Source organism: Hypomesus transpacificus, chromosome 11 (genome assembly GCF_021917145.1).
Source record: "Hypomesus transpacificus isolate Combined female chromosome 11, fHypTra1, whole genome shotgun sequence".
Taxonomy (NCBI): domain Eukaryota; kingdom Metazoa; phylum Chordata; class Actinopteri; order Osmeriformes; family Osmeridae; genus Hypomesus; species Hypomesus transpacificus.
In genome coordinates this window covers 1,513,023-1,529,964 of record NC_061070.1, presented here as the reverse complement: position 1 = coordinate 1,529,964, position 16,942 = coordinate 1,513,023, and the positions used below count along the sequence as shown (strand labels likewise).

Sequence of the window (16,942 nt, the reverse complement as noted above, 5' to 3'; positions counted from 1 at the left end):
GTGCAGCCACACATACACACCATCTTACCCAGTACAGCCACACATACACACCATTACCATACCCAGTACAGCCACACATACACACCATCTTACCCAGTACAGCCACACCATCTTACCCAGTACAGCCACACACATACACACCATCTTACCCAGTACAGCCACACACACACCATCTTACCCAGTACAGCCACACACATACACACCATCTTACCCAGTACAGCCACATACGTACACACCATCTTACCCAGAACAGCCATGCACTCCACTGCAGTCTGCCAGTCCCTGTAGTTCTTATCAAAGTTGTAGAAAAGCCTCCTCATGCAGTCCTTCAGTGCAGCATCCCTCTTCTCCTCCTGACTCTGCAGCTCCCCAAAGAGACGCTCAATCTCACGGGTCCAGTAGCGTTTGCAGCCCTTCTTGGTGGACTTCACCTCATACTCCTCCGGCACGTTCCTCTCAGCCACACTGTCCGGGACCTCCATCTGGTAGCGGTTGCGCCCGGTGCCCCAGTAAGCTAGGCTCCGGCAGCCGAGACGCCTCCGCTGGCGCTCCAGGTAGGCCTGCAGCTCAGCCTCGCAGGCCTGGATCCCACTCAGCGCCTGGTCGTACTCAGGGTCGAAGCCTGTCTTGGGCGTGATCACGCCGGTGGTGCGTGCCTTCTGGTGGTCGAACGCTGTGTCCCAGCGTTTTAGCTCTAAGGACAGGTCTGGGAAGAGGCCTTCGCCTCTGTCGGACCTCAGGCTCAAAAGCTGGCGCAGCAGTTTGGACTGAGAGCCATCTGCGACAGGTGCCAGAACTGACGTGACCTCCTGCATGGTCTTGAAGCCGTCCAGCGCAGACAGGAAGTCTGCGATCTTGCGCTTGCTGTAGGTGACCTCCTCGTAGAGCACAGCTCTGGAGTCGGGGTGCTCCGGGCCCTTCAGAGGCGAACCGATGCTGTGGATCTTACTGAGGAGCCTCTCCAGGTCCGGAAGCTTCTTCAGCAGCTGCGAGGCCTCCTCCGCCGGGCCAGCCGCCCCCATCAGGCCCTCCAGGGCGTCCAGGCGCTCCTCGATGGCCGCCGGGTTGCAAAGTGGAGCGCAGAGCCATTGCTTCAACAGCCGCTTGCCGAAGGGTGTGGAGCAGGAGTCCAGGTGCTGTAGCAGCGAGCCCTCCGCGCCACCAGAGCCATTCTGCAGGACCTCCAGGTTGGCCAGCGTCACCCCGTCCAGAACTAGACGCTGGCGGGTTTGGGCAAAGAAGCTGCTCGACCCGGACGCTTTCTCCAGCTCCACGTCCACCGGAATGTACTCCTGGAAGTTGGCCATGGACAGCAGCTCCTTGTCCACCAGGCACTTCCTGAGGTAGAAGATGCAGCCTCCCAGAGCAGACAGAGCCAGCTCGTACCCCTCTTTGGGAGTTAGGCCCAGAGAGTCTCCCTCGGAGGTCATGGAGCTCAGCACAGCCGGCAGGCTGACTCCCTCCTGCGTACTTTTTCTGAAGTAGTCTTCTTCAGACAGCTGCTTCAGAGTCTTCTGGGCATCCCAGAACTGGCTCCCTGCATTCAGCGGCTCTTGCATGGCGGAGCAGAGACAGGACTTGAGGATCTTGCGAGTCTCTGTCGACGGGTTCCCCTTCTCAAACAGAACTTGGGCCGGGGCGTAGCGTGCCACCAGGGTCCGGAGCCGTGAGCAGTGCCTGTCGTCCTGGAACTGCCCCACGTGGAACACCCCTACGGACGTGTCCACAAAGCTGACCCCGTAGCAGCGCCCGGACGCCTCTGCCTTCTCCTTCAGGCTTAGCAGGAATGAGCTGTGGCTCTCAGCCGGGGCCCCGTCCAGCACGCTGTAGGTCTGGGTCCCACGAGTGATCACCCTGCACACCTCACGCCGCACCACGCGGTCGAACTTAGTGGGCCTTGCCATGGCCTTGCAGCGGGACTCCATCATCTCAGGAGTCTCTGTCTGCTCCACGCGGGCCACCTTGTAGCCCCTCTGGACCAACACATCAGAAAAACGGCCAAAGCCGATCTCGGGGAATCCAGAGTGGGCCCAGGAGCCCTTCATAAAGGTGAGGTTCAGCTCGTTCACGCCAATCACAGCGTCCATGTGGTACATCTCGTAGAACTTTCCCACCTTTCGAAAAAAAAGGATGTAAAAGGATGTAAAATGTAAAAGGAGAAAGAAGGAAGGAGACAAAAGGATGCAAAAGTCACTCATGGTAGTCCAAACAAGTACTTTTCAGATGGAGCAAATCAAGAGGTCTCATGTTCCACACCTCCCTCTACCAGGGACGTGCACAGGAATTTTTAAGGGTAGTTGCTCTGGCCTGAAAAAAGGTTACCCCCCCCCCCCCCCCCCCCCCCCCCCCGAGAAAAAGGAATAGCCTGTCTACTAATGATAATAATTAATGTCATGCATTACTTCCATCATGTATTTTTGTTGTTAAAACAAAATGTTATAAACTAACCATCAGCAGACATGTAGCTTAGTTTTCCTACCAAAAAATTAGCATGTGTTAACGGGCTGGTTGTCTGGTAGGCAAGCTAGCCGTCTGATTATTTAGGCTAAATGTGGCAAACTGAGCCTGGATTTATGAAGATTTTAATTGATTTCATAAAACTTGATGATGATTGTTCGTTTGTTATACATTTCTACGACTTAAAACTCACCTTTTCTGACACCGTCAAAGCAGTTTTTTTATCGACACAGAATAAAACAACCGTCTCTTAAGTGCAAGAAAATGCAGGCTCAGGTGGCGGTCGCGTGCAGTACCGCAGAGTAAACAGAGTAGGGGGCATACCTCCCTCCCCCTTGTGACTTCCACTCTCGTTGCCCATAGTCTTATCGATTGGAAGTGAATAAGGCTACTTTATAAAATGTTTTGGGTGGCGATTTAAAAAATCTAGGTCTACTGCTGCAGCTGTTTAAATTCACAGGCAGTTGCCCAGGCAACCTTAGCCATAGCCTGTGCGAGTCCCTACCCTCTACGCTGTAGGTCACTTTGTGTAAAGCTAATAAAAGCTCAAATTGAATGAATACCTTTGTACTACATGAAACAGTACTCTAAACTAGTATATTTAATCTCTTACTGATGCAAGTGATCAACGCAGATGAGTTCTAAGGCTCTATACCCTGTAACGGTCTCTCACGCCCACCTTGTAGAAGAGAACTGCGTCGAACATCTCGGCCTTCAGCTGCCACCAGCGCCGCATGCCTGGCGTGGTTCTGTTCAGGAAGTCCTCAGGGACGTACAGGGTGGTAGGGTCGTACTCCTCGTCCGACTGTCTTCTCTTGCAAGCGTCCTTCCTCCTCCCCGCCTGCAGCCACTCCAGCTTCTCGTGGTCCCAGACGCCCCCCTCTGCCCCCCCCGCCGGGCCTTCCACGTTGTCGGGGGCTGAGAAGGCAGAGAGGCGGGTCTTGGTGCTGGCCATAGGGGAGGCCCTGCTGGGGCCCTGGGGGGCCCGGGGTTTGGGCGTGGCTGAGGGCTGCTCCACAGGGCGTTTACGCTTCACTGGCTTGATGGGGCTGTCTGGTTCACTCTCCATTTCCTCTTCAGTGCTGCTCACCACGGCCTCCTCATCCTCCTCCTCGCTGCTCCCTGTCGCCTTGTCTGGTCTGAACTCCTCCTCTGAACCCTCGCTCTCCGAGGCCACGATGATGCGCCGGCGTTTGGGCTTGTTGCCCTGCTCCGCGGCAGCACGGGTAGAACGCCGATGGGCCTTGGCCTTCGTCTCCTCCTCTTCTTCCTCCTCCTCCTCCTCCTCCTCAGACAGAGTAGACTTATCCAGCTGTGGAAGTAGTAGTACAGGAACATTAACGTTTCAGAGGATTATCACGTGTGGTTTGTTACTCGTAATGCCGTCGTCCAATAAATCAACTCCAACTGCACTGTAGCCCTTTAAGGTCACAAACTGCTGTTAAAACCAGATGTCCTGACCTCCATGTCCTCCTCCTCTTCCTCGTCAGAAGGGAGGTTGCACATGGGCGTCTGCAGCCTGGCCTCAGGGCTGTGGGCAAGGACGGCGTCGGCCAGCTCCATGGCCCTACGGATCACAGGCTTTCCACTGAAGAACACGCCTCCGACCTTAGTGTCACTGCTCTCGGAGCCTGGGGGGAGGAGAGATGGGGGGCAGAGGTAGATTCAACAGACATTAAAAGATCCTTCAGCCGCTGATAAGACTGTTGCTACACCACATTACTTGATACACGCTCAGCTGCAGTTATATCATTCTGATACATTTTGAATCGTAATTAGTGCTCCCCACCTTTTTTAAATAGCGATATCCACCGTGTTACTCTGTCCTGTTTTCTCCCTTCCAATCCAAATCGCCAGTCTCCCTTCTCCGAGAACTCATTAATCTATCGCACAAACTAGCCCCCAAATGACACGCTTTACTTCTGCCTTCTTCAATTAGACTACAATGGAAGTCTATGGAAGTGTCCCAACTCTCTTTTTATTTGGCTCTGGGTCTATTGCTTTTGCTTAGCTCTAGCTTTTGACTACCAAGCCTTTTAATCTGTGGCGTGCTTACATAGTCTATAATTTCCCAGTATTTTAAGAAAATATTAACTATAACTATATACATGTTTCTTAAACTATTTGTTCTAGTTCTATCAAAAGTTCTAGTGAAAGTTGCTAGTTGTCTAGCATTAACTGTTAAGTCAGTGGCGTTGTTAGACATAAAACTATACTGGGGCACAGGCCCCTATTCATATCCCTTCTTCCAAGCTTGTTACGCACAGTGCACTATTAGGCTATTGAAACTATTAGGCTATTGAAACTATTAGGCTATTGACGCTCAAGCCACTATATAACAGTTCAGGGACGCAAGTTTGATATCAGCTTGGCAGGGACATCTATAGTTAATGCAAGCTTTGCGTTTTCGGTTTGTTAAAACTCAAACTTTAGATTTTACTGGGGCACAGCAGATTTATACTGGGCACGTGCCCCTGAAAAAAGGGTCTAACGACGCCCCTGTTTTTTTTTTTTATGTTTAATAAGCGAATACAATTTTTAAAAAAACACTGTGCTCCTAAATGTTTTCATTTAGGAGCACATGTACTCCTTGGTGAAAACATTAGCGTAGAGCCCTGATAAGACGACTCCAACCACCCTCCCCACTGCGCTCTGTGTCATATTTAGGAACTGGGGTAAAAGAGTAGAGAGCTTGAATGCCGAAAAACCTAGCAGACATTTAAATACACAAAATGTTCAAACTTTGTCAAAATCGACCATACAAACTTCAAACTTGTTGCACATTCTTCTACTAGTAGCTGACCAAGTTGTCCAACCTTCGGTTTGGTGATTTGTTATTGATTAACCAATAGCCAATAAATCAATGAAAACACTTTTGAAACAATGTTTCAGTGTTTCCTCAATATCTTTGATTTAAGGCTTTAATAATGTGCCATAATAATGTAGCCTAATGTTTTTGAGTAAAAATGTCTTAATTTGGGGGCATTCCAAATAAACATTGATTCCAAATAAACATTGATTAATATGACTGCGATTAAATCAGCATATATAGCGTCTGCTAAATGACTAAATGTAAATATACTTCTGCCATGGGGGTGCCACCCCTTAAATCTCCTGCAGCCCTTTTGCCACCCCATGAATATTTTTCTAGATCCGCCCCTGACAACGTCTGGCTCCACCCCTGCCTACCGCCACAAATATAATCACTGTACACACTGTATATAGCTGTACACACACCTGTATATGATATAGTCGCAGACACACCTCTATGATATAGCTGTACACACACCTGTATGACATAGCTGTACACACACACCTGTATGATATAGTCGCACACACACCTGTATGATATAGCTGTACACACACCTGTATATGATATAGCTGTACACACACCTGTATATGATATAGCTGTACACACACACACGTGTATGATATAGCTGTACACACACACCTATGATATAGCTGTACACACACTAGCATATGATATAGCTGTACACACACACACCTGTATGATATAGCTGTACACACACACCTATGATATAGCTGTACACACACCTATGATATAGCTGTACACACACCTGTATGATATAGCTGTACACACACCTGTATGATATAGCTGTACACACACACCTATATATGATATAGTCGCACACACACCTATGATATACAGTGCCCTCCAAAAGTATTGGAACAGTGAGGCCAATTCCTTTATTTTTGCTGTAGACTGAAAACATTTGGGCTTGACATCAAACGATGAATGTGAAACCAGAGATCAAAGTTTCAGCTTTTATTTCCAGGTATTTACATCAGGATCTGATGCACAAATTAGAAAATATCACCTTTTTGTTCGAACCCACCCATTTGTCACGTGAGCAAAAGTATTGGAACATATGACTGACAGGTGTGTTTTGTTGCCCAGGTGTGTCCTATTACATACATTATTCAATCAATAAATACCACTGAATGTCTACACTCAGGTTCAGATTGGGTAAGATAGGTTTTGTCTATGCAGACTGTATTCAGAGGTGAAAACAACATGAAAACCGGAGCGCTGTCTTTGGGTGAAAAACAAGCAATTGTGAGTCTTAGAGAAGATGGAAAATCAATCAGAGCCATTGCAGAAACATTGGCCATAGCCAGTACAACCATTTGGAATGTCCTGAAGAAGAATAAAACTACTGGTGTACTAAGTAACAGACCTCGAACAGGTAGACCAAGGAAAACATCAGCAGTTGACGACAGAAACATTGTGAGAGCTGTAAAGAAAGACCCTAAAACAACTGTTAGTGAGATCAGCAACAACCTCCAGATGGCAGGAGTGAAGGTATCACTATCTACTGTTCGCAGAAGACTTCATGAACAAAAGTACAAGGGCTACACCAGAAGACGCAAACCACTCATTAGCAAGAAGAATAGGAAGGCCAGGCTGGAATTTGCCAAAAAGTACAGAGATGAACCTCAAAAATTCTGGGACAAAGTTTTATGGACTGATGAGACAAAGATTAACTTTTACCAAAGTGATGGAAAGGCTAAAGTTTGGAGAAAGAAAGGAACTGCTCATGATCCCAAACACACAAGCTCATCTGTGAAACACGGTGGAGGTAATGTCATGGCTTGGGCTTGCATGGCTTCTTCTGGGACGGGCTCATTAATCTTCATTGAGGATGTAACACATGATGGCAGCAGCAAAATGAACTCGGAAGTCTACAGAAACATTTTGTCTGCCAATTTAAGGAAAGATGCAACCAAACTGATTGGCAGAGCCTTCATCATGCAGCAAGATAACGACCCAAAACACACTGCCAAAACAACAAAGGAGTTCATCAGGGGCAAGAAATGGAAGGTATTAGACTGGCCAAGTCAATCTCCAGACTTAAACCCTATAGAGCATGCATTTTACCTGCTTAAGAGGAGACTGAAGGGAGGAACCCCACAAAACAAACAACAACTGAAAGAGGCTGCAGTGAAAGCCTGGGAAAGCATCAAAAAGGAAGAATGCAAAAGTTTGGTGACGTCAATGGGTCACAGACTTGCTGCAGTTATTGAAAGCAAAGGATTTGCAACTAAATATTAAGTCTTATTCACTTAAATATGTTTTAAGTATATCTGTTCCAATACTTTTGCTCACATGACAAATGGGTGGATTCAAACAAAATGTGATATTTTCTTAGTTGTGCATCAGATCCTGATGTAAATACCTGGAAATAAAAGCTGAAACGTTGATCTCTGGTCTCACGTTCATTATTTGATGTCAAGCCCAAATGTTTTCAGTCTACAGCAAAAATAAAGGAATTCGCCTCACTGTTCCAATACTTTTGGAGGGCACTGTAGCTGTACACACACCTGTATATGGCCGGAGGTACTTGGTGCTGACCCACCCACGGGTTGGGGGCTCATCGAAGAAGTGCACGTGCAGGCGCTGGTCCTTCCCCCGCCCGCGCATCTGCTGCCCGCTGAGTGGCTGTGGCACTACCATGCACGGCCACCAGGGATGCCCTTCCAGTTTGGCCCACACAAGAGCGCCGCCGCTGAAAGGACATGCCGGGCTGGAAACACTAAAAACACACGAGTGTATTTAGCTGGTGCTTTGATCCTCAACAGAGAAGATTCAAACCTGCGGCTTCTATATCTGCAGTCTAATGCAGATCCCCCTCCTCTCTTCCTGAACCTCTGGGCCCAGTTGTTCAAAAGGTTTAATCCGGATCAGAATTATCTGGATTTTGAAATCACATGTTTTGCTATCCAAGATCAAGTAATCAATCTTACTTTTGAGCTGGTTTTTCAAAGCAACATGGATTGGATCACCCTGATTCAGATACAAACTTTTCAAGATGACCAAATTCGAATTCTCAGTGTTATAAATGGGACAACATATAACAATGTAGGCTTCTTGCTACGTAAAGAACAGGTTCAATAGCCAGCATGGGGGTCACTTTTAAGTGTTTTGAGACAGAAAAAGGCCAAATAAAACTATCCAAACAGTCAGAGCCATTATCTGACCCGCAAACAAATAAAAACAAACCAACATTCCTCATAATTACAATGTGAATATTTTGAACATGCGTTTCAAAATCAGAAAAGGCTAAATATCCAATAGTTTCTTCTAGTTTCTTTCAGAGTTAATCTTCGGTTGTGCTGACCAGCTTGTTGTTCAGAAGTGATCTGATCGGATTTCGGCTATTGGATGGGATCAAATCTTAAAAATTGGTTGTTCAAAATAAAAAAAGGATTCTGAAATTGGATTAGATCACGTAATCCAGACTTGGTTTTGATCTGGATCAACCCTTCAATATGTGTTGTTCAAAACTTGTTAGTAGGATTGGGATACCTTTGATCTTAAAAACGAGATCATTCTGATCCAGGGTTTTTCCTGCATAGAGAACATTTGGGCGCCAAAGCCATTTTCCCGAGCGCCTATGACAAACCCCGAGCGCCTAAGGCAAAAAAAAAGTCTGCGTTGAAAAAACAAACAATAAAAGCTGTGTTCATCACACGTGCAATGCATGTCAGCGAATATGTTCTAAGAAGTATGTTTCAAGTTGGCTACAGCCAAAATGTCGTTCTGTTTTGATCAATAGTAATTGAGTTGATAAGCGTGTCTTCTTGTCTGATCAATACGCAACTGTGAGGTGCGCGAATGGACAGAATGGCCACTAAACTGTCGTTCCGCTGCGAGGGCCAGCCCAACGTGCACGACTACACCTGTACAAATGCAAATGAAATTTCCACTCAAAATGCTGACAAAAGTTCAGCTTCCATTGGTATTCTTAACCTGGAATGATAAGATATAGTGTAGGCACGAAGAAAATAAAAGGAAATTGCAAAACACCTGGGAATAAATACATTGATTAGAAAAATATATAAAGTTCTATGTGCTCGCTATAACTTCTATTGGAGCCATCATCGCAGTTAAATCACTGGTGCAGTGCATGTCCGCAAATATTTTTTTTAGTATTTTTCAAGTACAGCCGAACCCTCGTTCTGTTTTGATCAATAGTAATAGAGTTGATAGACTATCATGGCCTAACCCTAACCCTATCATGGCCTTGTCAGATCCTTCTACCAGGGGGTCAACAAAAAGCAGAGGGTGAAATGTTCACAAGCTGAATGTGCAACTAACTGCCTCCCCTTAGCTTAGTTTGTATAATAAAAATGAATAGTAATAATAGATAAACTTCAATTTCATAATTTGTGTGTTCCATTTCTGACCACTGGTTAGTTCTACATTCTATTGATATACATTTCAGTAGTTTGCATATATATGTAGAGGTAAACCTTGATCATCTTTTAACCATACATGATAGCACCATGGGGCATGGCAGGGCTCCAGACTAACTTTTTACCTTGGTTGCACTGGTGCGACTAACTTTTTTATTTAGGTGCACCAGCACAAAATATACAGTGCCCTCCAAAAGTATTGGAACAGTGAGGCGAATTCCTTTATTTTTGCTGTAGACTGAAAACATTTGGGCTTGACATCAAATAATGAACGTGAGACCAGAGATCAACGTTTCAGCTTTTATTTCCAGGTATTTACATCAGGATCTGATGCACAACTAAGAAAATATCACATTTTGTTTGAATCCACCCATTTGTCATGTGAGCAAAAGTATTGGAACAGATATACTTAAAACATATTTAAGTGAATAAGACTTAATATTTAGTTGCAAATCCTTTGCTTTCAATAACTGCAGCAAGTCTGTGACCCATTGACGTCACCAAACTTTTGCATTCTTCCTTTTTGATGCTTTCCCAGGCTTTCACTGCAGCCTCTTTCAGTTGTTGTTTGTTTTGTGGGGTTCCTCCCTTCAGTCTCCTCTTAAGCAGGTAAAATGCATGCTCTATAGGGTTTAAGTCTGGAGATTGACTTGGCCAGTCTAATACCTTCCATTTCTTGCCCCTGATGAACTCCTTTGTTGTTTTGGCAGTGTGTTTTGGGTCGTTATCTTGCTGCATGATGAAGGCTCTGCCAATCAGTTTGGTTGCATCTTTCCTTAAATTGGCAGACAAAATGTTTCTGTAGACTTCCGAGTTCATTTTGCTGCTGCCATCATGTGTTACATCCTCAATGAAGATTAATGAGCCCGTCCTAGAAGAAGCCATGCAAGCCCAAGCCATGACATTACCTCCACCGTGTTTCACAGATGAGCTTGTGTGTTTGGGATCATGAGCAGTTCCTTTCTTTCTCCAAACTTTAGCCTTTCCATCACTTTGGTAAAAGTTAATCTTTGTCTCATCAGTCCATAAAACTTTGTCCCAGAATTTTTGAGGTTCATCTCTGTACTTTTTGGCAAATTCCAGCCTGGCCTTCCTATTCTTCTTGCTAATGAGTGGTTTGCATCTTCTGGTGTAGCCCTTGTACTTTTGTTCATGAAGTCTTCTGCAAACAGTAGATAGTGATACCTTCACTCCTGCCATCTGGAGGTTGTTGCTGATCTCACTAACAGTTGTTTTAGGGTCTTTCTTTACAGCTCTCACAATGTTTCTGTCATCAACTGCTGATGTTTTCCTTGGTCTACCTGTTCGACGTCTGTTACTTAGTACAGCAGTAGTTTTCTTCTTCTTCAGGACATTCCAAATGGTTGTACTGGCTATGGCCAATGTTTCTGCAATGGCTCTGATTGATTTTCCATCTTCTCTAAGACTCACAATTGCTTGTTTTTCACCCAAAGACAGCGCTCCGGTTTTCATGTTGTTTTCACCTCTGAATACAGTCTGCATAGACAAAACCTATCTTACCCAATCTGAACCTGAGTGTAGACATTCAGTGGTATTTATTGATTGAATAATGTATGTAATAGGACACACCTGGGCAACAAAACACACCTGTCAGTCATATGTTCCAATACTTTTGCTCACGTGACAAATGGGTGGGTTCGAACAAAAAGGCGATATTTTCTAATTTGTGCATCAGATCCTGATGTAAATACCTGGAAAAAAAAGCTGAAACGTTGATCTCTGGTTTCACATTCATCGTTTTATGTCAAGCCCAAATGTTTTCAGTCTACAGCAAAAATAAAGGAATTGGCCTCACTGTTCCAATACTTTTGGAGGGCACTGTAGGTGCACTCAAATCTTTCCTTGCGTCGCCACAATTTCAAGGTCACCTTTTTATCACGCTCCATATACATTCATATATATTATGTAAATGATCTTAAACAAGAATAAGGTGTAGGTAAATATTGGTTTTATTTGAAGCACAATTAAACTGTATCAAAAAATAAAAATCTTTTAGGTGCTTCACTGAGCTGCCAAACAAAAATATTGCAAGCAAAATAAACATTTCAAAATAGAAAGTGCTACTGACCTAACATTTCATGGCTCAAAGTCTTATAGCGGGTCCCCCCCTTGCTGTAGCATACCCTTCAGATGGCCAACCCCTGTAATTTGGCTTTCTTGCCCTTTGGCCTTGGCTAAACCAGCTTGCCACACTTCCCTACTATCAAAATCCTAGCTCCATGGGTTAGCTCCATGGCCCAGCTCCGTAACTCAGGGGTGGACAATTAATTTTGACAAGGTGCCACATGAGAAACTTGAAATGTGTTGGAGGGCCGCATCAACAATAACTTGAACTTTATTCTGCTCACTATTCATTTTCCCCCATTGTAAAAAGCAGTTAAGTATATATTTTGATTAGTTGCTACTGGTTATTAGAAGAATAAGGATATTTTGTAAATAGTTATATAAATATTTGTATATATGTTGGTCAACTAGGAAAAGACTATTGAAGCAACAGTAAAAACTTAAATAATCATTACATCAGTGTTTCATTTTATTTGTAAATAGTTTATCTTCACCAACACTGAAAAGTTGTTTTGCAGTATGTTAAAGACATGCAATTGATCAACTTTAAATAAAAAGCTATACTTTTTTTCAGTTCATTTTGTTCTGTGAGAGGAATCCAGTGGGCTTTAACAAGTGCATCGAAATCTGGCTGAATGTCTGAGGTGGACATGCGAAGGACAGCTGACAGGTGATGATCCGGGTGTGCAATTTAACTAGCAAACCTTCAGCCCGCGCCCACTGAATCAGTCAAGTTCTTATTATGTCCGCGTTATTTTTTTTCTTTAGTCCCTTAGAGCCGATTCAAATCATAATCCTTCAACACAGCGACCTTAGCGAACTAAGAACACAGCTTTGACCTCAGCAAACTGATACTTAGAAATCCATGTCTTGTTAAAAACTCTACATTCTGTATCAACCCTTCGTTTTTCATTTTCGAGGAGGCTAACCAACAGCTAACTCTCCTGTCGGTGAGGTTGCGCAAACGCACATTTAAAATCACCTGATCACTAGTCTTTCAGGACTACATATTTACTAGCGCTCAACACATTTATTTATTTAAAATGTTTTGATTTACCTCACGCGGGCCGGATTGGGACAGCCTGTGGGCCGGTTGTGGCCCGTGGGCCGTACAATGCCCAGGTCTGCCGTAACTGATTCTCTGGTGCTCAGGTAGTAATTTCTATCACACAGCACGGAGCAGTGTAGGCCTACAGGAATATCTGGACAACAGGTCAAAGCCAAAGACCCACCCCATTTCTGTCTCTGATTAGTTTAGACCACGCTATGATCCAACCATGAGTGTGAGTTCCGTCAAAGAAGAAACAAACGCTTCGTTCCAGGAGGTTAAGTGCTCCGGTGCGACCTAGGAAAATGTTTAGTTGCACCCGTTCAAATTTTGGTAGTATATGCGACCAAATTGGTCGCACTCTAGAGCCCTGCATGGACTATTGTCAATCTATTAGCCTATCTATTTTTATCTTAAGTGGAAGCAAAATTATTTCCTCAAGCATAGCCTCCATTATTTATGAAATTGAAATAATAATTTAAAAAAACACATACATGTCTGCTAATAAGTTGACACGGTAATACAGACTTTTTTGTTTTTTGCAGCACCAAAGACTCATTTTGACCCAGGAAAAACCCTGTGATCCCAGCAGAAGGGTGGATTTTAGGAACAAAATGTAATAAAATCGAAATTGGTCAAATATAACTATATTCCTATCATGTAGTACATATTCATTAATTTATATGAAAGAGAAGTACAGATTCATCTGGCAGAGGAACAAATCACTCTTCCCCAAGTTGAGCAAACCAAAGCCGGTCTTGAAATTCGCCTCCTAAAAAAGGAGCTTCAATAAGCTGGTCTGCACCAACGAAAACGAACTGAAAATTGTAGAAGAAACTATTGGATATTTAGCCTCCAATGTTGCTTTGAAAAACAAGCACAAAAGTAAGATGGATGACTTGATCCTGGATGGCAAAACATGGGATTTCAAAATCCAGATAATTCTGATCCAGATAATTTTCGTTCTTTTTTTTAAGAACAACTGGGTGCTGAACTCCACCACGACAGTAGTCAGGGAAGAGACCAGCATAGTTAGCTACATCTACTCAAGAACTGCTTGCATTAAAACCACTCAGCCAGACTAGCTACATCATATTACTGATACTAAATTGTCTCCTGGCTAACATTAGCTAGCCAGCTAACTAGACCAAGGGCCTCATGTATAAAGGATTGCGCAGATTTCAGAAGATGGCATACGGCCAAACCTCGAAAAGAACCTACGCACAGAAATATTCACATGTATAAAACCGGTCGTACGCCAGGTCCTGCACCTAAAATGTACGTTAACTTTCGCTGCGTTTATTCGACGAAATACTATGATTGTGAGATCGAGGTTCTGACAACCAAGTGTGGAGGCGAGAACATTTGTCCTGTTTGGCGGCCTGTCATCGGATATTAGCGACAAAAGAAAGTCGGCGGAGTGGAAAACTCACTATTTGCGCCCTTTCTTGTTTTTAACCTGTATCACTTTGAGATTTTGCTAAATGAAAAGTGCATTACAAATAATATTATTATTATTATTATTATAGGGCCATAAATGCTGTGGGTTCAATGAACCGGACCATGGCAGAAATTAGGAAGAAACGGTCCGATGTAAAACTTTAAATGAAGAAAAGAGTGGTGGCGCATAGTAACAGCGTGGCAGCTATGGGGTTAGCGTGACATGCATTTCCTGACTGATTTTGTCGTTTGTTTGACACCCTCAAGTTTAACAGAAGTTGTTAAGTGGTGGCGGATTAAACAGAAGGCTATATCGCATTTCCCGTTATGGGTTTTGGCATTTTGATGTGGGCATCCAAATGAATGATCATATTTTTATTTGTAGGTGTTTTGAATAGTCAACGTCATTAACGTAGAGCTAGTACTGTAAACTTTATTTGGTAATGTTTGATAAATTTCGGCACTTCAGTTAATTCGCCATGTTACAGAGCCAGACAAGAATGTGCGTACAGTCCGCACATTCTCACGTCTGCTCAAAACTTTCCGTGACGGCCCGCACATTTTGCCGATCTTTATACATCACAACACAACTTTTTGTGCGTAGCAACGTTTATACTTGAGGCCCCAGATCTCTTGCTGCTTTGCTGTTTGCAGAAGCACTGCATGTAACAGTCAGCCGTCATTCTTCACGTAGCCTACAACGTTCCCTAAACTACAATCACTCAAAATTGTTGATACTGCTGGGCAACAAATGCTGTTATTAATAAAAAAGTAGATTGAAAGGTAGGCAATAATACAACCACAACGCTGTATTATTAAATACGCGTTAAGTCCATTCACTGAAATCACTCATCTTGCTTAGCAGAGCTGAAGTCTGTGACGGAATTTGGCTGAACGTTATTCAGTAAGCCCTTTTCCAGGAAGCTGGTGAGTGACTAGCCTAACATGATGCTGGAATTACCTTTCCTTCTTTGATGCTATTTTATCTCCAAACAGTTTGCTGAATCCACCTTTGGCCGCTTTCTTGCTCGTCTTGGCCGGAGTCTTGTTACTCTTTGGGGCTGCAAGCTTAGCTTGCTCGCTAGGAGAGGAGTTGGACTTGAGGACGGAGGACGGTACATCTGCCTCAGTAGGAGACGGGCTTGGCTTCGGCTTGGACACCGGAGGAGGTGACTTGTTGAAAAAATTAAAGATGGTGCTTTGCTTGGCCATTTGGCTTCTAATGCAAAAACTAGAAAATGTAGAAAGTATGTGATTTGAAAGTTCGGACTCTTTCTAACCTCAATTGCGTGCACCGCCCGCAGACAATTCCCGCGAAATGCTCAGTCGGAGTTTTTCGCAGCATTGTCGAAGAGGACGGAAACGGAAGCAACGTGATCATGTTTTTATATGTATTATTGTATTTATTTTGTTGGCTTTATCGGCTGGTTTTTTAGCTCTTACTGTAAAGTAGTTTTTCATTAAGCTCTCTTTGCTTCGTGTCTGTTAGAGTTTCTTGGTTAATTGGGTGAAACGGCTTTTGGATTCTGCTGTACCTCGAGGGAATCCGATCTATGCATATCTAGGGTGCTGGTCGCGGGAGTCACGGCTGATGATGGTTCTCAAACTCCTGAATTTGACTCAATTCAGCATTTTTGTTTTGACAAGATACCATAGTGTTGTCTGCCTCTGCACATGGCTCCATACCCACGTTACCATTATGTCGTCTGTGCCGTCAACCGTGCCAGTTTTTGAACGTTGACTTTCATGTATGAAAAGAGGCCGCAGGAGGGCAGCAGAGATACATGCCCTGTCTCCAGTTGATGATCACGTTTGACTGAAGCTCATTTTCAGGTGGGCTGAAAGGGGGGACATTGCCCGTCAACACAAATTGAATGTTGTTCCCGTCATTGGGCCGATATTGCAATCTCTTCAAGGGGCCCACAGGTTTTAGCATCGCATTTGTATAGCTCTGTTGTGGAACAAAAGGATCCAAAATAGGTCTTGTTGAGTTGACGTTTAATAGAATAATAATAACATGAACCACCTGTCTGCCTATCCTGAAGTCTGTTTTATCACGTGTGGTTATCCTCCAGATCCCTTTTGTTTTCCTGAAGATTATTTACAGCTCCCCACATACTATTTTTAGACCCCAGGCATTTATCTCCTGCTGCAGTAGGACTGGGGGGGGGGGGGGGGGGGTGTTACCAGGACGTACCTGCAGAGATCCTGCAGAGGGTAGACAGTGAGACCACTCAGAACAGACAGACTGACTAGAGAGACCACACAGACAGACTAGAGAGACCACACAGACAGACTGACTAGAGAGACAACACAGACAGACTGACTAGACAGACAATAACCCCACAGACAGACAGACTAAAGAGACCACACAGACAGACAGACTAGAGAGACCACAAAGACAGACAGACTAGAGAGACCACACAGACAGACTGACTAGACAGACAATAACCCCACAGACAGACTGACTACAGAGACCACTCAGACAGACTGACTAGACAGACAATAACCCCACAGACAGACTGACTAGAGAGACCACACATACCGACTAGAGAGACTACACAAAGCAGACAGACTAACTAGAGAGACAATAACCCAACAGACAGACAGACTATAGAGATCACAGAGACAGACTGACTAAAGAGACCACACAGACAGACAGACTAGATAGACTACACAGACAGACAGACTGAC

The 16,942-nt window shown here is 44.4% G+C and overlaps 1 protein-coding gene across 2 annotated transcripts in view; it reads right to left on the bottom strand.

The window, feature by feature from the left end:
• The window catches only part of msh6 (mutS homolog 6 (E. coli)), a 35,752-nt gene extending 20,152 nt beyond the window's left edge, over positions 1 to 15,600 (bottom strand). For both annotated transcript variants that reach the window (XM_047030035.1, XM_047030036.1), the window contains exons 1-5: positions 15,210 to 15,600; positions 7,801 to 8,012; positions 3,919 to 4,088; positions 3,137 to 3,769; positions 245 to 2,114 (exon numbers count right to left, since the gene is read on the bottom strand). In XM_047030035.1, coding sequence (XP_046885991.1) covers positions 245 to 2,114; positions 3,137 to 3,769; positions 3,919 to 4,088; positions 7,801 to 8,012; positions 15,210 to 15,460 — 3,136 coding nt within the window. In that variant the 5' untranslated portion in view covers positions 15,461 to 15,600. The remainder of the gene's footprint in view (positions 1 to 244; positions 2,115 to 3,136; positions 3,770 to 3,918; positions 4,089 to 7,800; positions 8,013 to 15,209) is intronic.
• Positions 15,601 to 16,942: the final 1,342 nt, after the last annotated feature.